The following is a 26,115-nucleotide window of genomic DNA, read 5'->3' on the forward strand; positions in this document are numbered from 1 at the left end:
ATTAAAGCATCATGGCATGGCAGTTGTCTTCAGAAGAATGGAAAACTTCAAACATTGAAGTTCTTAATAAAATTGAACCCTGAACATACAATACCAAAGGAAAGAATCCTAACACTTACAATATATGAATAACTCATGTCACGATACATGTTAAATCAATGTATAAATGAAGGGTTCATTTGTGTACCTTTGAAGTACATTTATTGAAGGGAATGGCAAGGCTAGAACTAGTGACTGTTCATAGAATTCATTAAAATTAGGGCTGAGCTGATTCGAGTACAAGTAAGTACAATGAAGATCTGGAGATTTTTTTAATGTATATTTCCTCAAAATATCTTCATTATAATTCAATTTCTCTGTTTCCCAGGGACGCCCTTTTTTGAGATGATGCTGGATTTTCCCATTATGCCAAACACAAGAGTGCTAGGTGCCAACGAAGTTCAAATTTTGCTAGGTTTATAACTATTATGCTAAGGTTGGCATCACTGATTGAGGATACCACTGAAGCTTCCTCGTGGTCTCGTAAAACTGGGCAACCCCCCTCCCTCCCTTCCACTGCCCCTCACCCATCTGGCTGTAGTATGAGGAGAAACCTTCCTCAACAGCAGGCAAAGACAGACGGGCTCGTCTTTCGGCAGCAGATTGACTCTTTGACAGTTGAGTATCACATTGCAGATTAGACAGTGTTTGGCAATACACATCTGCTTTGATGGTTTGTCCCGGTTCCAGGAATTCCATGAGGATTACACCTTTTTCGTCCCAAAACACAGTTGCCATGATTTTGCGATGTGATGGGGTGTTTGCTTGAATTTCTTCTGTTTTGGTGAATTGGAGTGACACCATTGCGTGGATTGCTGCTTCGACTCACCAGTGACGTACGATATCCAGGTTCCGTCTTCAGTCACTATTTGAGAAAACAATTCATCCCCATCCTTCTCACAGCGGGCCAAAAAATCACGTGCTGATTTCATTCTTTCATCTTTGTGATTGTTTGTCAACATTTTTGGCACCCACCTCGCACTCAGTTTGCAATAACCCAGATTGTCCATTACAATTTATCAGACACTTCAGGAAACTCCTTGCCTAGATCAGTAATGGTGAGACAGCGATTGGATCGCACTTTCTCATCAACACGTTGCACAAGGTCGTCCGTCTGAACACTAGACCTGCCGCTCCGCTCGTTATCATGAACATTTGAATGTCCTTCCAGAAAAGCACGTCACCATTGTCTTGCCTTTCTTTTACTCATTATTGTTTGTTCGTAAATGGCGCACAATTCCCGATGAATGTCAGCCGCACTCAGTCCTTTTGCATTGAGAAATCAAATCACCGACCTCACCTCGCATTTGGTGGGATTTTCTATTACACCACCCATTTCAACTTCCCGCTACTCGCACGGAATCGCCCCTGATTTTAGTCAGATGCCCTACCAACTAGATGACATTGTCATTGTGCTTTAGAATAAGAATATTTCAAAACACACCATAAGGTCTACTAAATTATGCATCAAGTCATTATACAAACTCATCTTTGTGATGAATAGAAAGAGATGGAAAAGCAACATAAAATAACTAGAATACAATAAGTGCAACTTTTAATTTATAGTCTTACAGTAGTATGAGCAATTAAGAGGTGGGGAATAGGAGGAGGAAAAGCACCAAATATGCTGACCAAGGCAGTCGATATTTCAGTAAAAAAAACCACTTGAAACATCATATATTAAGCGAATTTTACTGAAATATCGACTGCCTATGTCAGCATATTTAAGTGTTATTTTCTGTCATAGAAACAAGGCTTTATCATGTTCTCAGAAAGAACAAGTATTTGTAGTTTTACACTCTTTCAATTCATCTCAACAATTTTTGTTAAAGGCCCTCGAATACATATTCAGCTTAGATAGTCTAAAAATACAAAGTGACAACCTTTGTGGCAGAGTGATAAGATATGAACCCAGAGGTCCCAGGTACGAAGCCTGGTTAAGGCAGGTTTGTCCCATCATCCATTTCTTGCAATTAACCCAAGAGGTAGAAAAGTGATGAAAAATAACATAGTCTCACTTTTTGGACAAATTCTGTATGTGCCTTATTTGTTAATCTGTTCTGATGAACATTGCAACAGCAGTTTTTTTTAGCATCACTCAAGATTATTTTGAACATCACATGTTTTCAAACGTGCCTGCCAAAATAGACTTTGTGACAACTTTTTGTTATTATTTTGCCATGTTTCTTGTATTACCTGTAGAATCGAGGAAACTTTAATCTGAGTCGACATACTCTAGGGGTATTTCTTGACTCCGACAAAGCCTTTGATCGAATTTGGCATTCTGGATTAATTGTGAAACTATCGGAATTGGGAGTTCCTATTTATTTGGTGCAATTATTGCATCAGTATTTACAAAAGAGACAATTTCAGGTGCAATTTTTAAGTGCTCGATCTACCGTTAAGATCATACATGCTGGTGTCCCTCAGGGAGCTGTTTTATCTCCACTTCTGTTTGCTTTATATACCAGTGATATCCCTGCTAATCATAGATGCATGTTAGCTACCTATGCAGATGATGTTGCCATCTTTACAAATAGCCCTTTACAAGAACTATGCTATAGCAGGATGAGACAACAACTATTAGAGTTGGAAGATTGGTCTACTCGCTGGTGAATGAAGTATAATTCACTGAAGAGTGCTGCGGTTTTATTTACACGTCGACATAAACAAATACCAAAGATTCTACGACTCCAGGGATCTTCTATACCGGACAAACCTTTTACCACATATCTAGGAGTGGTTTTGGACCGAAGACTAAATTTCCATAAACACATCTCAACTGTGACAGCAAAAGCACAAAATCGAGTTGGACAATTGTACCCAGTTTTCCGAAATCCTACCTTGGGACTGACGACTCGCTTGCATGTGTATAAGATGATGGTACGTCCCACACTCCTGTATGCAGCACCAACTTGGGGTCATCTCCGACCTTCAGTCATAAGGACATTGCAGATTATACAGAATAATGTTGCTCGACTTATTACTGGTCATAGCCGAGATACTCGTATCTTACAAATCCATGAGGACCTTGAACTAGATTATGTTCAATCTGTTATATTTGCCATGTGTTACAACTTCTGGAGCCAGATCCAACAGCATCCAAATCCAGCAGTTCGGGGCATTGGAACTTGACCACAGGTCCGGATGACCCACTCCATGCCCCGAAATTTTGAACAAATCTAAATTCAAAAAATGCTATTGTATTATTATGTTATGTGTTACATAACAGTTGGGCTGAAAAGTTCGTAGGCTGACTCATAGATGGCGTTACTAGAATTAAATCCATGTGATTTTTACTTAGTACTAACCTTCAAAAGATACGTGTATAAATTTCACAGCTGCCGGATAATTAGTTCGTGAGATATAGCATTGTGAGTGAAGCAGCTTTTGTTATTGTGAAAAAATGGATAAAAAAGAATTTCGTGTGTTAATAAAGCATTGCTTTTTGGCGAAAAAAAATACTGTTGAAGCCAAGGCTTGGCTTGATAAACATTATTCGGACTCTGCACCAGGAAAATCAACCGTTGAGAAGTGGTTTGCTAAATTTAAACGAGGCGAAATGAGCATCGAAGACGATGCACGCAGTGGACGCCCCAAAGAGGCTGTTATCGACGAAAACATTAAAAAAAAGTCCACAAAATAATTTTAAATGATCGTAAAGTAAAGTTGATCGAGATAGCTGAGATTATTACATAGCGTTGTTGGAGCGTTTAAAGGATGAAATCACGAAAAAACGGCCCCATTTGAAGAAGAAAAAAGTGCTGTTTCATCAAGACAATGCACCGTGTCACAAATCAATGAAAACGATGGCAAAATTATATGAATTAGACTACGAATTGCTTCCCCATCCACCATATTCTCCAGATCTGGCCCCCAGTGACTTTTTCCTGTTTGCAGACCTTAAAAGAATGCTCGCTGGAAAGAAATTTAGCACTGATGAAGAGGTAATCGCTGAAACTGAGGCCTATTTTGAGGCTAAAGAGAAATCGTACTATAAAAATGGCATCGAAAAATTGTATGACCGCTATAATCGTTGTATCGCCCTCAAAGGCAACTATATTGAATAATAAAATCGAATTTTGTCAAAAAAATATTTTTTACTATGTTAGCCTACGAACTTTTCAGCCCAACTGTTATACTCCCTGTTTATGAGTACTTCAAAGTACTGTTTTCAATGGAGCAGATTAGTGTTCCTTGATAGTGCAGCTATAAAAGCACAGATTGTGATTTTGTTGCTTCTTTGTTACTTATTGTTACTTATATATTGTTATCATTATTATTATTCTATGTGGTTATTTTATGTTTTGTGTCTTAAAGTGATGTGCAAAATGTAGTTTGTCATTAGAACTTTTCATCAGTGCACCGAACTATTGTATGGTTTGAAAAATAATAGTGATTATTTCCTTCCTCTGTCAATGCAAAATTATAACAAGGAACTCAACAATTTCAAATTAGTGAAATAATACAGATGAACTATTGTCCAAATCCCGGCCGACAGTCGACCCAGGTTATAGCAAGAAAAATGTTGTATATACACTATTTTGTAAGAACATGATAGTAAGTCAAGGGCACAATGGTCCCAATACTTACAAAAAACCTGTTAATAAAGCTTTGGCATTGGCATTGTAGAATCGAGATTTAAGAAATGATTATGTAGAACATTGTTTTTGCATTTATTGTGGATTACTGATACAGATGCTCACTTGCTTTGTCTTCATTGCTTCTAGTTACACTACTTGCACATTTCTAACTTGAATTTTTACATGTAAAGTGTACGCCTAATAATATTGAAATAGTATTTCACCAAATTCCTAAATATAGTTCATACGTTTAACAAACAAACAAAAAAAAAACATTATTTTTTCTAAAATCCATCCAATGTGAGTCGAGGATATTGGCAGAGCTGTAATTGATGAGACTGTGTAATCCATTAATTTGAAACAAGAATTCAATTTCTCATCCAAATATTTTAAACCACAACCAAAAGCATTGTGGATTCCAACTGGCATCCCACCAATAAGAAATCTTGATGTAATAATTTCCCATATAACTGAAACAATAGAATCATTATTAGGTACATAACAATGACATGAAAATAAACAACTCTGGATTTACTTTACTCTTCTTATCAGCAAGACAGGAAAGAATCACACATACAAAATGTAAACAACCACATGGAAAGCATAAACAATGCTTGCAACTCTTTCTCCAACACTTTCAGGCACAAGAGAAAGCATTTCTTCCATTTCCTCCCACACTTTCAGGCACAAAAAAAACACATTTCTTCCATGCTTTCCAGTCAGCTGCTTAGCTTAATGGACAGACAACACACTGCCACTAAACTGGTGCCACTGCACCAGCCAAGGTGATACTTGGAAACTGAGGGAAAGGCTTTTATTTTTCCTGTTTCCCTGAATACAAACAACTTTGGTAGAAATTATGATAATGCTAAGTAGGGGCAGGTTAGGGAAGTGGTTAAAAATAAACAGAGCAAAACTTACAAATGTGGCCTGAATTAAATGAAATTCAATTTAAATTCAATCAGTCTAGTTCTTAATTTTTGCATTGAACAATTCCAATTGAAAGCAAGTCTTTTCATTTCTCCCCCTCTTTTTACACTCAATTAAGTAAATTATCAATGTAAAGCCATTTTATATGTTGTTCCCATTTATCATCCAGAATAATGTCAATTGCTGCTGATGTAACATTTATTTTTATTGGCTATGCATCACCTTGGACACCTTAGCTATGAATCGTGGGTAAATTTTGAAAATGTGTAACCTGTTCACAAATCCAACATGAATTTTTATCTGATATTGAGAAATGTAGATTAACAAATTTACACCAGACCCTTCTTGATTTTGTATTTAGGCATATGCTATGATTCAATATCATTTTCAAGCTTCTGCAGCACAATTGCTTCATGGGACATCAGTCATACACCTCACAACAGAAGTGAATTGAGACTATGGTGTATTTTGAAAGATGATTTCCCAAGGTCAGTATCAGGATGGAACAATTTCCCAGACCCTGGAAATCACTCCCTACATCCATAGTTTTAATCATACTTCTCAAGAAGCGCCGTGCTCACCTGCAACCGAAGACGTGACTACAGCGAGCACGACCGATCCCGGGTTAAGGAAAGAATTTACTAATGTAATTTATAAATACTTACACTGTGTCCTGTTCCAAGATATGCTCACCCATGCGCCCTATTGGCTTACAGTATGCATCTCTGACGTTTTCATAATTCCAAACACCGCTGCAGGGATAGGCCATCATACACTTTGAATTCGTTATGGAAACCTGATAGTAATTCCAGGCTTTCAAGTGACTGCATCGACCTGAAAGAAGTAAGAACTGAATGGAACATTTTTTACACATGAATGTAAAAATCTTGTTTTTGTATTATGTAAAGTTTTCCAGAACTTCCTGGCGTACTTTGCAAAATTGAAAATCAGATGATTTTTTCATGGGGAAGTGCTACCACTTGGTTAAAAATCTAATATTGTGTTACTATTGCACATACAATAATGATTGACAGATTGATACCAGCTGCAGTTGCTCCTTTGTGCACAACCACCACATATTTCTGGACTTACGTAGATAATTATTAAACTTATTTTGTAACAAATAGTAGTTACATAACTTTATATAACCATAAAGCAAATTATTTTCTGAGTATTTTCTGTTCTTTGCCTATGTACGGGATGGAAATCTCTGTTTCTGCGATACTCGGCTGCTGACACTTCAGTAATGCATTGGAGACCTCCCTATCCTTTTACATGCATTTTGGGTGGTATACTTGCCTCTCCCGTATCCCAGTGTATGGAGGCCGGGGGGTTGCAAGTTGACTGCAACCTCCTCCAGAGTTGCCTCCCAGAACATTGGAACTTTCCATGCATGTGAAAGTGAACACATTCTTGCCTTCTGGACTGTATGCTCACAGAAAAATGTATTGTTTATCTGTGGTACACTTGAATTTAACGATTTATGTAACATAAGATAGTCAAATAACTGCAGGATCTATAGTGGAGTTGGCACTGTTGAGCACTCCAAAGTCAGAGGTTCCAGCTTCAAACCCTGGTCAAGGCATGGTGGTTTGTCCGATTCATCGTCATCATCAAGATTAGATCATGAGGTAAAAAAGGGATGTAAAATAAACACAGAAGTGGAAGAAATAGCTAGATAAATAATTGGCTCTTTTTGATGTCAAGAAACAAAAAAGTTATAATACGATTCCCCTCCCCCCTCTTTTATAACCTTAGACTGCTCAGGCATTTAAAATTCAGAACTTCAAAATTTTGTCAAATATTCAGGAGCAAAGAAGAATGAATATGTGCCATTTTTGCAACTGAAATTGGGCCAAAGATACTCCTTCTTGTTAAAAGTATTATGAACAAAATTAACAGTCAGTAGGCTGAGCTACTTTGACAAAATAAGTCAGGTGTCCAACTTCGGTGTGCGTCTTCTACTACATTTTTGTACATGTAAATCTAAAGTATAACCTCTCAAATGTAAATTGGTTGTACTATAAAACTTGACAAAAGTGAATCAAACACTCTGAATGGAATTCAATTCTTGGAGTCATTTTTGACAGCAAACTCACTTTCAGCCACCATATACGTAGATCACATAACTTCTAAAGTCATGAATACCCTTGGATTAATTTACAGATTTATAGATATCACACATGTTTCTGCCCTCAAAACCTACTTTAGGTACGTGCATTGCACCTATTCTTGAAAATGGTTCCTGTATTTGGTCAATGGTTTGTGATAGCAATATAAAGAGAACAGACAAAGTAGTATTTTTTTTTCCTCAGAATAATCAGACATAGATGTGTAGCCCTTACAAACTTTCCTAAACACGAAATTCTATCCACTGTGCAAATTCACGATCTTTCTCTTTACTGTCAAGTTTCAGATTTGACATTTATTTACAGAATTGTGAATGGGCAACTTTTCACTAATGAACTCTTGCCACTTCTTCATATCTAGATCCCACGTAGTAACAGCAAATGCAACAACTTCTTTTACATGCTTCAAGGTTATCCCTAGAGCAAAGATCACTTCTGTATAGGCTACAAACCATGTACAATTCACATAGGTGCCGACTCCATGGGGCTTAGGGGGGCTCGAGCCCCCCCAATGTTAATGATGTGGGGGCAGAGCCCCCCAAATAATTTTGCTTAAGAGGATCTAATGTATTATTTTTCTTCTCTTGTAAAGTTTACTCTGAATTGTGCCACATGAACTTAACTTTAAATACACATTTGAAATGTTCTAGACCATCAACTTTGGGGGGCTGAGACCGCTAAAGCATCAACTTTGGGGGGGCTATGACCGGAGACAGCAAAATACATGACTTATTACTATATACTAAGTATATAATTATTACTATTACTATTATACATATATTAATTACAGCCATAATGAATTTAGCCAACGACTTGTTAAAGACTATTTGGGATGAGCCAGAATTGCCCCGGCAACGTCACGTCCCTAAGAGACTTGAAAATCCTGATGCTGCCAAACATCACAAGTTCTATACTCCAAAATAGTATTATAAATCAATATACACTAACGTGTGACACAGCAAAATCATGTGTTAAACAAGGACATGGATCTACAGGACTACAAAAAATAACAGCCGTAGAGAGTGAATGCATCTCAACTGTGAACAGTTGCACAACAAACTTTCAGCAAACGCGAGAATTCTTTCGCCAAGATTTGGATGCCGATAGGCTCTCCTTACACATGTCTATGCTTGGTGATATCGCCAAACAGAAGAAAGTGTTTCTAACTACGATACGTGACATAAGGAAGTTTCTTTTGGAAGACAGTATCCTCCAGGAGCTTCTGCCTGAAGTTGCCAAATTCATAATGGTCCTCCGCGCTGTGCCAGTGACGACAGCCACAGCCGAAAGGTCATTCAGTGCTATTAGCCGACTAAAGACATATTTGAGATCTACAATGAGGCAGAAGAGACTAAGCAGCTTAGCGGTACTCCACATACATCAAACTGTGCTTGATAATTTGGACCTGAGACCGGTCCCTAATGAGTTCATAAAAAAATAACCCAGTGCGTAGAGCAACTTTGCTTTATTTTTAAATCATGTTCATATGTTTTTGTTGTGTATGTCACTGTATATCTTAGTGTACATGCTATTTCTTTCTTATTATTGCAAAATTGAATTTAAAAAGTAAAATATTGTAGCAAGAACAAAAAAGTAAAACTATTTCCCTGCGATTTGTGTTAGCATTTATGTAAATAATTAAATAAAACTGTTAAATATTCGTAATTTTATGGGTAGGTCAACACTAAGGTTATTTGCAACACATCACATGTCTGTTGCGGACATTAAAACACACCCATGCTCTCTCCGGGATTCGAACCCGAGACCTCTGGATCAAAACGAGTCGAGTCGACCACCCAACACGCTCGGCTACCGAGGCCGGGATTAAACTGTTAGGTTGGTCTCTTAATGTAAATAGATACTTTTCAATAAAAATGTTAATTGTTATCTAAGAAACAAATGAACAGACACAGAAGACATGAAGAGACTTTGAAACATTTTCTAAACGTTTTTCATGTTACATTTCATTTGCATGAGGAATATACTAGCTGCTTAAAAACTGCTATACGAAGACGTAATTTTTATTTTTAAAAAAGGGAGAGAGTGAGTCATTCATTCATTTATTTCAGTGATCAGAGCCCCCCCAATAATTTTGACAAGTCGGCGCCCCTGACAATTCATTAAATGATCATCCAGGCTTCCATGTATCCAAACAGGCTTTCAGAATGATGTGCATCAAGCAAGACTAATTAATATTTCTTTATCCTAGATGTTATTGTTTTTATTCTTGTTATATATGTGTGTTTATGTTTGTGCGCTTGCTTCTCATTTGTTTGTTTCATTTTCTCTGTTGATATCTTGATATAAAATGCATTTGTCTGTATTCAGGATTTTTGAAATAAATAAATTTGTTTGAAGCATGTTAATTCTCACAAAGAAGAAATGAGGCATACAACAATTATACAGTAATGCGAGTTTTGACAGAAAAAATTACATAATAAGTAAAATCGTTTTGATTCAGTAAAATAATATTCTATGATATAAACTCTTGTTACCTGAATATTTGGTAACCACAGGGGATTCCAAAACGCATTTGGACTGCCACGTTCCTAAATCCACAAAGAAGTCCACATCTCCAGCTCGCCCTCCCATGCCCAGCTTAAGGCTGTTGGTGTGGAAGATATCCACAAACCCTGCATCTGAGGGATCAAGTCTCTGACTGTAGTCAGCGTATTCGAAATCTTCCTTAATTGGATCTAAGCCTAAGGATGGAATGATACAATAATATCAATACATATACCTCAAAAAGGATGTAAGGAACCATAAAGGTTCGGAGGAACCGTAAAGGTTCAGGATCTTACCATTGGGGTTATGTAAGCTCATAAGAACTCGCTTGACTGCATCCTTCATCGTGGAGGTACCTAGATAAAACTTAATCTACACAACCTTTTAAATGAATGGCAACTCACACATATTCAGGTTAAAATGACCTTAAGACTGCATTGGCAATGTTGGCTTTTGAGAGGAAAACATATTACCTGTCTTGTTCTCGAAGAGATGATCAATATGTCCAAAGTTGACTCATACACACTCACACTGTTGTTAGTCTCTTAAAACTGTCTCTAAACTTCTCTGTACTTCTCTCCCGAACCACTTTTCGAACCAACGTTAACTTTCCATAATAAAGATCGACTGTCTTTCAAACTTTCACTCGACTCCCTTTCAAACTCACAATGGCCTCTCTTTCCAAACCAAAACAGCCTCTCTTCCCCAAACCATACCAACTGTCTTCTTCAAGATTCAACTTGCATGCTCTCCGCCTAGGCTCCTCCTACTTTTCTCCTTCTCACTCCACTTTACCTCTGCAGTAACTGGAAAAAGCATTATTCTGAAGTTAACACATTCTTCAATGTTTCCTGCCTACAAGGCTAGAGCGTAACTCGAAAATGAGAGGTATGCTACAAATAATAGTATTCCAGTAGAACCCAGATTATTTCTTCTTGATGGATCTAGGGCTAAATACCTTTATGTAAAATATAAGAAATAATTCTAATGCTTTGTTGTTTTGAACCATTAAGATTAAATTACTGTAATGCAGGAGAATGTAACATCTGAGAATGTGAAATTGAGATTTCACTGTTGTAGTAATAGTAGTACAGTGGAACCCCAATTTTTTGTTCCTGGATTTTACATTTTCCTGCTTTATACATTCAATCTTGCTGGTCCTAAATTAGCAAAATGCTATAAAATTTTCCTCGATTAAAGATTTTCCCTCATTTTAAGTCTGTATAGCTTGGTTCCCTGAAAAACGTAAAATCAAGGTTTCACTGTAGTAGCAATATTCTTCAGGTTCATCTTCATAATGATTTTAACAAATAAAGATATTATTAAGGAGGAAATTACAAACTTAACTTGCGAGTTGATAGTCTTTTAATAAGTTACAGTAGAAAGTCATTTTTGTAAGTTAAACTTCAGTAGATATATGATTATAAAAGTATACATATAACTTGCTTATGGGACTGGTTTAATATGAGAGTCAACTCCAAAAGTTCTGAGATTGGCAGGTATAAGGAAGCCAATTCTCATTCAACAAGTTGTTAGATGACTTGTCCTGTGCAGGAGTGAGCAATATGAACATGTTGTTCAATATTGAGACGGATGCTTGCTATTCAGTGGAAAAGTGTCAACTTTGTACAGTATTATGGGGTGAGTTTCTTTGGTCGTGGACACACATGATTTGTCATTCCAAATTCCCATTGTTTTTGTTTTTGAATGTAAACATTCAACTCCCGGTTTCTTACAGGGTCAATCACACCTAAAATTTCCCCCTTCAAGTTGTACATGTACCACAGTTTGAGAACCACTTCAGTAAAGGATAGCAAAAGAAGTATAGGAAAAGGGAATGGAATACATAATGGCAGATTGGTGAAATATAAGTAAACAGAAAAGATGGAGAGAAGAGAGAGTACATGCATGTGAAACTAATAATGTCCACACATATGTACCTACTCACAATTATTTTCTGGCTCTGTTCCTAGTGGAAATCTTTCTACAGAAGCTAGAATGCTTGTGGAATTAACTTACGATTATTACTCGAGCCTTCTTTTACAATAGCATCTGGTTGAAAGGAATGCAATGTCACAAATCACCCTTATTGGAATGGAGTTGCCATATATCACCATTTCAGGAACTTTCTGAATATACTTTGTGTGTGTGTGAACGAAATAGCTGCAGAATTTTTACCTGTGATTCGTGGAATGTAGCCTACAGTAACTGCATTGGCGACATAACCTGCCAAATGTGCTCCTATGCAGTGACCAATCAGATGTATGCCCTTTAGATCAGCGCCCACTTCTCGCACCAAGAAATCTATCAGTTTTGCTATAGGCTCTGCTACTTCCGGCAGAGCGAGTACTGCCATGTGATAATTGAGGTTGATTGGTGATTGGTAGTCGAGAACAATCACATTATAGCCGGAAGTAGTGCCAGAGTTGAAATATGCTGCAAGACAGAAGAAATGCATATTTGTAAACACAAACACACAGTTTTACAAACTAAACCAGTACAACATAGAAATTCCATCGTAAAATGAAGATTCAACCAGGACTCAAGCCTGGCATACCGTGCCAATGCTCTACCAACTGAGTTACCGAGCCAGCCCTGCTTTTGCCTGATTTTTCACTCTTGCTGTTTTAAATATCCAACTCGGAAATATTTTCAGAACAATACAGTGTTTTTAGATCGGACCGCAACCCACGAGAAAATGGGAAAACCCTAGGAGGTGGTGTTCTTATTGGTGTAAAGAAAGAACATTGCCCTGAACTGGTGGATTTACCGTTAACTGAACAAACCATAGACTGTGTAATTATAAAATTAAAACCGGAACATGCACATGCCATCTATATTTCTGTAATATACATCCAGCCGTCATCACCCCTACCGGTATATGAAACTTTGTTCTCCCACATAACCGCACATTGTCCTCTAGGGGCCCCATTGCTCATCGCTGGTGACTTTAACATCCCTGACATAACTCATCCTACTAACGACCTCCTCACGTTAGGTTCCCACTGTCGTGAATTGAAGTACTTTATTGATTTTAATGATCTCAAAAACTTAAATACTATACAAAATGCCAACGGTAAAACCCTAGATTTAGTCCTAACAAATATAGATAATGTAACGATACTCCGGCAGGATGCGCTGGTGCCGGAAGATACTCACCACCCTCCCCTAGGAATAAATGTACCACGCCCCAAACCTAAGCGTAAAACTTCAAAGTCGAGTATTAAGCGATACAATTTTAAGGAAGCTGATTTCGTCAGTATGTTTCACAAATTTAAATCGGCTAACTGGGAACAATTACATAAATACAAAGATATCGATCTTGCAGTGGACAAATTTTATGAAATAATTAAGTGTATATTTGATGAATGCGTCCCATTCTCCCGCTCAACTTATTCTAATCAGTACCCATGTTGGTTCACGCTAGATATTATAAAAGGTATAAAGATCAAGTCGCACCATCATAAAAAATGGAAACAAAAACAAGGGAATGTAGGGTATCATGAAGCTAACTTTAAAGCCCTAAGAACGAAATTTAAAGCGGAAATAAACAAAGCTTACCAAAACTACCTTAACAGCTGCGAAGCTAATCTGACTCGCGACCCAAATCTATTTTGGTCTTTAGTTAAGAATCAAAGGAAGAATCCACCAGCCCAACCAACCAAACTCAATGGTGAACCTATCGATAACAATAACATCCAGAATGTTTATGCTACATATTTCGAATCTGTCTTTTCCGCGGAACCGTCCCCTTACGAAACCACACGTACGAACGCGCTCCCGAAATCCCAACTTAGTCTCTTAAGCATCCCAGAAATCTCCCTAAAAGAAATCGAAAAAGCCATCAAGAAACTCAAACCAAAAAGAGCAGCTGGACCGGACCTAATCCCCCCCTACGTTATTAAAGGTTGCTCAGAGGCGCTCAAGTTCCCTCTCCACACCCTCTTTAATTTAATCTTGAAAACAGAAAAATTCCCCGCAAGTTGGAAAACGACGGAGATTTGTCCAATCCCCAAAGCAGCAGATAAGACAGACATAAGTAACTACAGACCAATCGCGAAACTGTCAGCTCCAGCTAAACTCTTTGAGCAAATAATTTATAATCATATTTACTCTCATGTCAAACCTATCCTTTCTCCACACCAGCATGGATTTGTACAAAACCGTTCAACTGTGACTAATCTCGTCGAATTAACAAATTACGTTGCGTCAACTATTGACGATAAAGGACAGGTCGATGTAATATACACGGACTTTTCAAAGGCCTTCGACACGGTACACCACGATACTTTAATTCAGAAACTAGCTTACATCTGCCTCTCCCCGCAACTTATAAAACTACTTGCTTCATATTTACAGAATAGACGACAATATGTCATGCACCAAGGACTAAGGTCCTCCTATTACGTAGCCAGCTCCGGTGTCCCCCAAGGTTCGAACCTAGGCCCCCTGCTGTACTTGATTTTCATTAACGATTTACCAGATGCACTAAAAAACTCCGAAAAATTAATCTTTGCTGACGATGTCAAAATTTTCAAACAAATTAAAAGTGATCACGACTGTACGAAATTACAAGACGAACTTAACGAAGTACTTGATTGGTGCAAGAACAACAAGGTTAATCTCAATCTCAAGAAATGCAAAGTAGTGTCATTCACACGTAACAAACATCCCATCCAATATTCATATAACATTTCCGACATAGAAATCCTAAGAGAGAATACTGTAACTGATCTTGGAGTCACTTTTGACAAAGTTTTAAATTTCCAGACACACACTGCGCGCATCCTCAGTGAAGCGCACAGGAACCTAGGATTTGTGATGAGAATGTGTAGCCAGTTTAAGAAAAAAAGAAACCTTTTTGCTACTTTACTATACGTTTGTCAGATCAAAACTTGAATATGCCTCAGTCGTTTGGGACCCGTTATTTATAAAGGAAATCGAAAAAATAGAGAAACTCCAAAATAAATTCTTAAGGTATTTAGTATATAAATTAGATGGCATTTATCCAAAATTCACTTCGGGTGACATCTTACGCAACATGCTGAGTGTCCCGTCCCTTGAAAAAAGAAGACAGATGCACCAGTTAACATTCCTTTCGAAACTTGTCAATGGAAAAACAGACTCCTCCGCACTTCTTGCAAAAATAAACTTTTACGTTCCATGCTCAAAATTAAGACCCAGAAATGACCTCTTGAAAATTTCACGCGGTAGAACCAGGATGGCTGAAATGGATCCCATGAGGAGGATGTGCGCGTTGTACAATATAGTCTCCAAAAATACCCCTGACATTGATCTATTTAGACCTAAAAGCAATCTTATTATGTGAACCCTGTATATAATAGCATTGTAACCAAATATGTTGTATACTTTATGATATACCACCCTTGTATTATATATTGTTGTTATGTAATGATTATTCTGTTCCGTCTTATACGTAGTTATTTTCTACTTGTCTTTGTTGTTTTCTCTTACCAATTTTTAATTACTTGTTTTGTCAATATGTATGTAAACTGAACTCAGTTAACCTCAAAGCACTGTAACTGGGCATTTGCCTGTAGTGTTTAATAAATAAATAAATAAAAGTGTCTCTGTCAATCCTACTGCAACATTGTCTGTTGCCTTAGAAACACTGATGACTGCTGCCAAAGAGTAAGATTGGTGTCTATGATGGGAGAAATTAGGTACCTACATCAACAACAATGTACCCTGTTGTGGTAACACTGACCAAGACAATTCCACACAGGTTAAAATAGAAAGAGTGAAAAATCAGGCACAACCAGTGCTGACTCAGTAGTTCAGTTGGTAGAACAATGACACAGTATACCATAGACCTGGGTTCGAGTCCTGGTTGAGTCTGCATTTTTTACTGAAATTTCTCCGTATGTGTGCCAAATAGAAAGATAATCCAGTACAGCACACAAACCCATATCTCTATCAGCTGGGTAAGAGTGGGACATAAAACATAATTTTTCATATGAATAAGAGCTACCTGGAAACTGTCTGAAGCATGGCATAATAAAAAGCAGTTGTGTTCCCAAGATTTCCATAGGGGAGGGTATATGACCATAAGGGGAGGGGGGAGATTATTCCTTTGTTAATAAACCCCGTACCAGCTAACTGTAAACCAGGGGAACGAGAACAAGTCTCTGCGCAAGACAGCTCCACCAATGAACAGTGAGAGGAATGGGATTGCATAATGCGGGACTGGAGTTACCCACTTTCCCTGCTTCACTCTGGCAGTGTTGCCAACTTTTGAAAACAATAATACTGTATGCACATGGCAAACGGGCTGTAGTTTTGTCTCCAGGTCCGTACGCTTGGTTTAAGAACTTCTTAGGGAAATTGTTAGGGGTAAAACTGTAAGTGCAAATTTTGACAAGCCATACATTTAGCGTATGGAGTAAGGTCTGGACCGTATGTCCATACATGCCATGAAATTTCCGTACATGTACGGTTGGCAACGCTGCACTTTCACCACTCGATTTCCCTCCTCTTCCTCTGCCTACTCTACAGTTAGCTGGAACAGGGTATGGTCAGTCATGTATTTTTTTTTCATTTGAAATGCTTGGGGAGGGGGGGGGGGTGTTATGATCTTTGCCAACTTTCCTCTAGGAATGCGATCACTAGGGAGCACAGATTTTGCCCTAAATGTTTATTTTGGTCCTGTGGACATATTACTATGCTCTCAGTACAGAAGTTAGTTTCAGAGTATATCATTCATTATACGTATGCATAAATTCTATTGTGTGATTAGACTGTTAGTGACAGAGGAACAGCTAATAATATACCAAGTGTGACATTGTGTTTTTCTATCATCCTGAAGTTTTCCCTTGAGTGGATTAAAAGCTTGCAGAAAGGTTAAAAGTATTGAGAATACATTTGAGAAATGCTTAGATTACAGGTGTCATTACAGAGTGGTTAGCACAGTTTCCTATGACTGGGCTTGCTAACTTTAAAGAATGAAATTATGTAAGATTTCTTTACAGCCTTCAATCCCTTGTAGATTAAAATGTTCTGGAAGGCGAATGGCCTGAATATCAGCTGTTATTTTTTTGTGGTCTTGCTACTGTGAATACATTCTATAAAATAAATCTATGTAATGAAGCATACACTGGCACAGAAACAAAGAGGGGGGAGTGTACATGGCCACATTGTACCCCCCCCCCCAAATTATTGAAGGGGGATACAGTTCCTCCCTAAACCGTAGATCCAAGTTGTACCCACCTAAAATAATTTGAAAGACTAAAGATTCAGCTGTAAAAAGAACCTGTTTTCTAATACTTGTAGCTCAACACAAAGTTTATATTGTTTACAGATATTATCTTTTAAAAAAATTGAACCACTAAATCTATTCTTGTATATTGTGGTAGTTATTTCACTTTGCCTGTGCTCTTGGAAATCATTTTGAGGAGATGAAAATTATTTAAAAGGGAGTGTGAGAGATGGAATAAAATAAAGTTTAGTTTCAGGAAATCATACTGCAGGCTAATGACCCTTATTGTAAAGGAGGAGGGGATAAACTTTTCTAAAGTAGTAGTCTACTGATTAATAAGATTTCAAATAGAGTTCTTCCTAGACTAAATTCTTCCACAATTCTCACAAAATAAATTGTGAAAATATTTACTGCCCATATTTCGTCACTATATTTTTCCCATATTAATGCATATGAATGCATTGACAATTGTCATAATTTTATCAAGACTAAATATTTGAAGATTTTTCTATTTCTATTTAAACTGTAGATGTAGTCCCGATTAGTCTATCTGAGCATAAAGTTAGTAAACTAGAATAAGTTTTTGACAAACTTTGAGTAGAGATCGAGACAAGAGTAGGCACTATAATAACGAGAATGACCTTTGCATTTTGGATTTTCTTTGTAGATGTCAAGTAAGGCATTCCTGCCCATAATACTGCTTCTGTTTGAAGTTATTGTGTTGCTGCAATGACCTGTATCAATCTTACTTGCAAATATCAGCCCCTTTCAACAGGAGACAGAACTTATTGTGTCTGAAATTAAATTATATGTGTGAAATATTTAATTTTAGACTGACTTTAATTTTCTAGGAGAGCAACCGCCCTTCCATGTCTTCCTCTGGGTTTCATGCTGTTGCCCCTCCCCCAGAGCAACTTCTCGCTTATCACCATGTTGTTATAAATACTGCATGCAAATTACAGGTAGAAGAGATTGCCAATGTCCAATTAAATTCAAGGACATAATTATATCATCACATTATGTAATTGAAATTAATTTTCTGTTGCACTAAAACTAACAAGGAAGTAGAATTTGTTTACAAAACAATATTAATAAGGAAGATAGGCTCTGATTATATTGTTTCATATCAAATCTCCAAAACAAATTCAGAATAAGTTCACTTATTTTATAACATCATGATAAGTAAGTAGGAAAATAACTCGTTCATTTAATTATTTTACTTGTAATCAATACTAACAGTTTACATGTCTTAATAATTACCATCTACTAACATCTGCCAGTATGAGTCGTCAAAATACCATCCAGGAAATATGATCTTCGTGCTTCTTTCGCTAAGGAAGCCATAACTTTTGTAGAGTTTTGCATCGAAAGCTATTTCGTGTACTACTTTATTATCCCTGCATAAATAGGCAATATATTAATACAAATATTATGAAAAAATAGAATACAATACATAAATAATAAATAAGAATAAGTAGTGTAACCTTACAATTAATTCCTGACTTCTAGATTCATTTACTTAAACTTTTAGAGCTTACCCTTCTGTGAATAGCATATTAAGGCCATAAACTATGTAAGTGCCATTAGCTTTCAATTATGGAGGGTAACATTCTGTATCTTTTAAGAGGGGTATGATCCCCCTAACAATGCCCATGACAAACAGTTGTCATTTTGCAGTATTTTCCAAAAGTAAATTTTACAGTTCATGGTTGGGCCTCCTCGATGGCGTAGTGGTAATGTCATTGCCTTGTATTCAAGGTGTCCCGGGTTCAATACCCACTGGAGGCACATAATGGTTCGGATCCCACTTTAACTGTAGGCCCAGTCCTGATTAGCCTTTTTGTCCACAAAGTAGACTAAAAACACTAACTCAATCAATCAATTGATTCCCGGTTGTTCCTGAAATATTTCCAAAACAAGGTCAGGCTTGCTTATCACAAATTGTTTTACACTTCTTTGGTATGCATGTAGATAGTATTGTTGTGTTTGTTTCTATGCTTATTCTGTGCTGAATCTCTTTGCTTGTTATCTGTGTATAGTGTAGTTTTGTTGAGTCTTACTGCTTGTTCTGATAATATCCCCAACAGCCAAAAACTTTTTTTAAGACCGTAGCTACCAGTGGCATGTCTTAGAGGGAGTTGGTGGGGTTCATAAGCCCCCTTTCTTTGGCCTAGTATTACTAAAAGAAACAACATCAAAGGCAAGAAAAGATGGCAAAATGAGGGGTGATTGCTAAAAATACTGAACATATGTACCCCCTCCCCTTCCTTTCGAAAATCCTGGCCACTCTACTGGTAGTTACAATTCTAATCTCTGAATGAAAACCTTTTATTCCACTATGTGTAGAGAAAGGTTGATGCTGCATTTGAACTTAGCAGGGTAGTGGGGGAAGTGTACCCATTGTATTGTCACTTTTGTGGGTTGTCCTGTTTGTATGCCTTTGTTGACTCTTGTCACTTGTGAACTCCGTTACACAAAAAATATACACCTTGTTTGTTAATAAGTTGGAGACAAGCACGGAACACTGGAACTGCAGCCAGCCCACCATCTGCAGTATTTCCTTTTTTCTTGAATTCCTCTTTTTCAGTGCTTTCATGCCATCCTTTCTTATTTCTCTGATTAACCCAACAGTAACATTTTTAGTCAGTCAAGCAATAAATCCAATCCTTGATTATGTGCAAAATAACATTGTGGAAATATATTCCATTTGCACAAATTAATTTTTTAAATAAGCATAATTCGAGCCCTGGTCTCGGTGCCTTCTCCCAAATCCCCTAAATGTGTATTCATGTCACAGTGCTACATGTACCTTTATCTACGTAAATATGAAATACCTCGGTATATAGTGGACATATATCGATTTATACTTACGGCAACCAGTATCTGGCAACTATACCATCACCAATGTACAAGCCTTCACCGCCTTCTACGTTTTGTCTTTCATGGTTCTCGGTGGTTGCTTGATTGTCTGCAGAAGAACCTGCAGTGAAAGGTAATTCACAATTAAACATCACACTCAAGGTTATTAGAACTATCGACGTTAGGGCAATTGGATGTTGTGTTCTGGTGATGCCAGCATATTCATATGTATTTGCTATATAAATGCCTGCTACTTATGAACTTTAAATTTCCCACAGACTTCACGTGTATATGTGTGAACATATTTTCAATCCATCTGGTCCAGTGCACAAAGTGAGGGATGATGGTATCACCCCAGGTAGGAAATTTTTTGCCAACTACCCCCCAGCTGTTTCATTCTTACCGTGTTAAAACGTAGTAACATCCCTCCACCTAGACCCAAGCCTCGACTAACATCCCTTCACAGCTAGCAGTTTCCACTTCAAGTCCTGATCTGGTCAGTAACAAAACCAGAAGAAAAATTAGTGAAATGACAGACAAGGGAATGATATTTTCTGGGGAGCAGATGAATTGAGTATATATCTGAATGTTTCCTTGGAGTGGGGAGTTAAGAGTAGGGATTATATCGAGACATAATGGCATAGTCTTTCGAGTTGTACAGTAAATGCTTCTTTCGTTCTCGGCCTCGTTTCGATTTAAAAACGTCGGTCTTGGTCCCCTCGTGAGTCTCGATTTTTATTGGGGTCCTTGCTACACTACAAAATCCTGAATGTATGCAACCAGTCCGCACAGGCCAGCAATTACCACTAAATGGATTGACTTTATTACTGAAATAAAATAGTTTATCTATTAAGTAGATATCCGGCTGGTATGTCTGAATAGGTCTCATAGTATAGTCAGTTGGGTTTTGGTCAATTTTTCAAGTATTATACCAAAGTCCAGAAGAGACCAAGAGCTTCGAACACCAAGTCTCCGTCTCCTTTCGATTTTACAGAGGTCTGTCTCGTTTTTTGCAAGACTGTCTCGTTTATTACAAGACTGTCTCGGGGTCCCTATCTTGTCTAGAATTTCGAGACTTGACTTGATGCAGTGTCAGTGCTGACTAGCGGGCGGCGGGGTTCGTCCCCCTTTGTCTTCCTCTGAGAGAGAGAAAGAGAGAGAAGTAGGGAGGTGAAAGAGAGAGAGAAAGAGAAGCGACTCTCTCTCTCTCTCTCTCTCTCTCTTTCTCGATGGAAGAAAGAGAGGATGGATGAAGCCGAGGAAAACAAAGAGAAAGAGAGTCCCTCTTTCCTATCATCTTATCTCTCTCTCCTTATTTCATCCCCCTCTCTCTTTGTTAGAGAGAGAGGGACAGAAAAGATAAAGAGAGAGAGACAGGAGAGATAGAGAGAGGGGAGATCTCGGAGATAAAGAGAGAGATAAGGATATAGAAGCTAGAAGAGAGATACAGAGAGAGATAAATTGCATCCTTTCTCTCTCTCTCTCTCTCTCTCTCCTCTCCCTCCCTCCCTTTACTCTTTTTTTCTCTCTCCCGAATAAATTGCATGAACATTTAACAATTTGGGAGGGGACATGCCGTATAATATGGCAAACTTCAACCTTTTACTCCATGTAGAGGATGTTATTGACCGGTGTACCGTAGTCGTGCGGTTTAATGCATCATGTTTTGGACGCCGGCGCCGGCTACGCGACGCGCACAATTTCGAGTCTCCTGGAGAAAGCTAACAACTTTTCTCCTGAGATTTCTGCCTGTGTATGGGACCGGTGGCTTCCTACCATCGTGAGGAAATTGGGGAGCTAAGAATGAACAGCGTAACCCGCTCATGGAAACCTACAACGACTCGGGGTTCGTCGTGCTGATCGCACGTCACCCCGTAACTGGTTCGATGATCTCCCACCTCTGGTTGGAGAGAGGCCGGCAGTCAGTAGGTAGACCTTGGCTCTCACGGGATATTTGTTCTTTTTACATAAAAAGTAAATGTCGCTAATTCTAGGCGTAATAATTAGACAGCAATGACTAATAAACGCGTAAAGATAAGAAAATTGAGACACGGGTGAATAGTGTTACAAAATTAAATGCTACTTACAATTTGAGCATACATTGTTGCCACGGAGAGGAAAGTCCTGCAAGAAATTGAAAAGTATGACGTGAAATTAAATAAGTTATTTCAAAACGATGATTTTTTTAAATATATTTTCGATACACACTACATATTAAAAATAATGTGAAGGATGAAATACACTTACGATGTTTCTGAAATATAGCTTTTATGTGTAATTGTCATTTACCGCTCAGTAGAAACAGAGAGACGCTTAAGATTTTTAAAAGTCACTTATAAAGGGCGGAGGCATAGGCCCTCTTGCCTCCACAAATTCCACACTTTTCATAATAAACCATATTCACATCTTCCAATAGCTACATGAGCATCGCCACCGAAAAGGGGTGGGGTACAAGTAGGTTGTCTCTTGTCTGCAATAATCCGAGCTAGCCACACAAATAAACAAGATGAAATATTTTACTACAAGCATAGGCGTAGCTACGGGGTGTGCCGGGTGTGCCTAGGCACACCCTGATGGGCTGCTTTTCAAAGAGAATTAAAGACAGATATTTCAATAAGAGAAAATAAGCGACAGTTTGTAAGAAGTTCAAATTGTCATTACTTGGTACAAACGTGTGCATTATCGCTTATGAAACGGGTGTCTATAGATTTTCAATTTTTTGATGTCATTGGAGAAAGAAGATATTTACTGCATTCTACTCTGTACTGCAGCGCTTTCTTCTTTCTATACCTGTCACAAGCTGCACGCGTGAGAGAGCTTTCTCCAAGCTTACCCAAGTTAAAACTAAATTAAGAGCAACTCAGAAGCAGGATAGATTGGAAGCCCTGTTCTTGCTATTTGTGGAACAGGAAAAAGCTTAGTCTATTGATGTAAATGAAGTTATTGATGAGTTTAAGAACATTGTACCTTTTGACAGACGTCTCTTGTTATAGATGACGTGTATTTTGATGTATTTGTTTGTAACATTTATGAACATTTGTCTGCGTATGTGTGTAATTTCTATGCAATTTGATTTTTTTTCTACTACATATATTCAGAAATTTTCAACATTGTCATTTAGTGAATTTATATTCCTTTTCAAACATCAGTGCAGTTAAAGAGCCAAGTGATTGTGTTGCAAAATATGCTATTAAAAAGGTACAAGGCCTCATTTTTTCTTCTTTGTGCACACCCAAATGTAAAGTTCTAGCTACGCCTATGACTACAAGTAGTTTAACAAAGTGATGAATCGTTTCCAATGAGAATGCAACACGCGTGGCAGCCATGACCACCGAAGCAGTTGTCAGCCAATAGCACCCCTGTACCCACGCTTACAAAATTCCCTAGTCTATATTATTCCGTCACTGTAATGCAACACTAAGGGTGATTTCACACTAAAGCGACGCGTGTCGCTTCAGGATTTCGCCAGTCGAACGCAGGCTTGTGCGGGCTATCGGGCCCCTATAGTGTGAAACGTTGCTGTTGATTGGCTCGTTCCCAAACGACACGTGTCACTTCGATCTGAAAGCTGCCTAATACGTACCTTCAGAAGAGGTCTGCAGTAGGTTCCCGTAACCTGGAAAGAAACAGGTGCCATCAATTAAAACTGCTTTGTATTTTTAATAATTACGATATTTTTTTAAAACAATAATGAAAATTGAAAATGTTAGCACATTTATGGTTTATTGGTCTCTCAATCTCGCTGCGGGTGGTTCTGTGTTTGAGTCCTGACACGGAGTTTCTATATGCCCCTGCTCATATTTTTAAAAAGTCAAGAGTTACACTAATATATCACATTTGCCTCGTTCTTGGTCTCAAGTAGGGATGGCCAAACGTATCCGGATCCGGACTTAAAAGTTCCGGATCCGAGAGTTTCGTATCTCAATCCCATTATAATATTACCACACCTTAAAAGGTATTATGATCATCGATTACAAAGAAATTTTTCATTAGTCAGTCCTACAAGATTTTTTTTTCAAGTGTTGTTCCTAAAATACCTTGCTACGCATCGGCTAACACACTCGCGCACAAAAATAATCTTACTTGTTTAACATAAAATGTCAGAGGTGATTTTGTGAATGTAATTGAAATGAATGTGTATTCATTCGAATTTATTGCAAATGGAAACACACATAAATGTGAGACATTCCATTCCAGGATGAAACCTTTAACACATTTAACAAGATAGAAATGTTATACAAAAATTATACAATTCCTCTACAGTTACAGTTTTAAGAATCAAAATAAAACATTATAATATACGCAGCGTTATATAATTACAAAGTGTAAGACTAACACGGGAAGTTATCTAAGTGTCCCCCTCCGATTTCCATGAAACTTGGCAGGTGTATAGAAGGGCCCAAAGGAAGAAATACGTGTTTTTGTTTCAGCTAAAAAAAACTGTTTTAGGAGGCAAACCCCCTCAAATGTCAAAATGAGGACAAATTGAAGTGGGCATTTTCCCCTGTGTCCCCCTCTGATTTCCATGAAACCTGGCAGGTGTATAGAAGGGCCAAAAGGAAGAAATAGGTGTTTTTTGTTTCGGCTAAAAAACAGTTTTAGGGGGCAAAACTGGCCTCAAATGTCAAGATGAGGACAAATAAAAGTGGAGATCTGACCCCTGTGTCCCCCTCCGATTTCCATGAAATTTGACAGGTGTATAGAGGGACCCTATGCCCCCTGCTTCTTCCTATGCCACATTTACGTGGTTTCGGAGTCAGATCCCCACTTCAATTTCTCCCCATCTTGACATTTGGGGGGGGGGGGTTGCCCCCTAAAACAGTTTTTTAGCTGAAACACAAGAACACGTATTTCTCCCTTTGGGCCCCTCTATATACCTGCCAAGTTTCATGGAAATCGCAGGGGGACACTTAGATAACCTCCCTTGTAAGTGCATTATTTACAAATCGCGCAAGCGCGCGCACACACACACACACACACTATATATATATATATATATATATATATATATATATATATATATAATGTATGTATGTATTTGTGTATATTATATTAGCAGGTAACAATATGTTATAAACACAATCTTACTTTCCAAAGACGCGCTCATGTGGGATGGCCAAACGGATCCGGATTCGAAAAATTTTCCGAACTTTTATTAATCCATATTACTTATATATATATATATATATAATTTATAAATGCCCTGAGGAAAGTTTTTAAGAGTTTAGCTTGTATTTTTAATCAAGGAAGGACAAAAATAAAGTTGCGTGGAAAATAAAACAAAATTATCTCAATTCGTTTACTTAGATTGTTCTGCAAGGAACACTAACAATCTGATAGACCTAAGATTATTTCAAGATTACGTACCTTCCAGTTGATTATGGAAATTTAAGTTTAAAATTCTTATACAATTAACAATTTTTCGTAGATTAATATATTCCGTAACATTTGTGAAGTATTTCGAGTTTCAGTGTGTGAAATAGCAAATGTAAACTTCACACCTTAAATGATATATTCAGTTTAATTGAATTGAATTAGAATTTTTTGATACATTGGAATCGCACAGACCCTTTACATTGTTACTATATTTGTTCGTGAGTGTGGGTGGTGAACGGTTGTAATACTTAAGGTTGAAATAGAGAAAACATCTGGCTGTACCCTTGAATCTTTTGAATGTTCGCGTTGAACACCGGGAATTATATTTGAACTTTATCACGGTTCACACCCTGTAAAAAAATTCCAATAGTTAATAGATAATTACCTGTAGAAGCAGAAGGATCGAAACCACCCAGACGAGAGCCATTGCAAGAGAGTGTCCCAGAAAACCAACTGGTAGCAAGGAACGACAGCTCGA

The 26,115-nt window shown here is 37.8% G+C and overlaps 1 protein-coding gene across 1 annotated transcript; it reads right to left on the reverse strand.

The window, feature by feature from the left end:
* Nucleotides 1-4,738: 4,738 nt before the first annotated feature.
* Nucleotides 4,739-26,115, reverse strand: LOC145991487 (inactive pancreatic lipase-related protein 1-like). Its single transcript, XM_083127503.1, has 9 exons — nucleotides 26,023-26,115; nucleotides 23,845-23,877; nucleotides 22,349-22,385; nucleotides 20,274-20,382; nucleotides 18,663-18,799; nucleotides 12,365-12,622; nucleotides 10,177-10,383; nucleotides 6,218-6,386; nucleotides 4,739-5,092 (listed from the first exon to the last, which is right to left on the reverse strand). The coding sequence occupies exons 1-9, from the start codon at nucleotides 26,062-26,064 to the stop codon at nucleotides 4,999-5,001; spliced, it is 1,086 nt and encodes a 361-aa protein (XP_082983629.1). The 5' UTR covers nucleotides 26,065-26,115; the 3' UTR covers nucleotides 4,739-4,998.

This window comes from Lepisma saccharinum, chromosome 8 (assembly GCF_977018435.1).
Source record: "Lepisma saccharinum chromosome 8, izLepSacc3.1, whole genome shotgun sequence".
NCBI classification, from domain to species: domain Eukaryota; kingdom Metazoa; phylum Arthropoda; class Insecta; order Zygentoma; family Lepismatidae; genus Lepisma; species Lepisma saccharinum.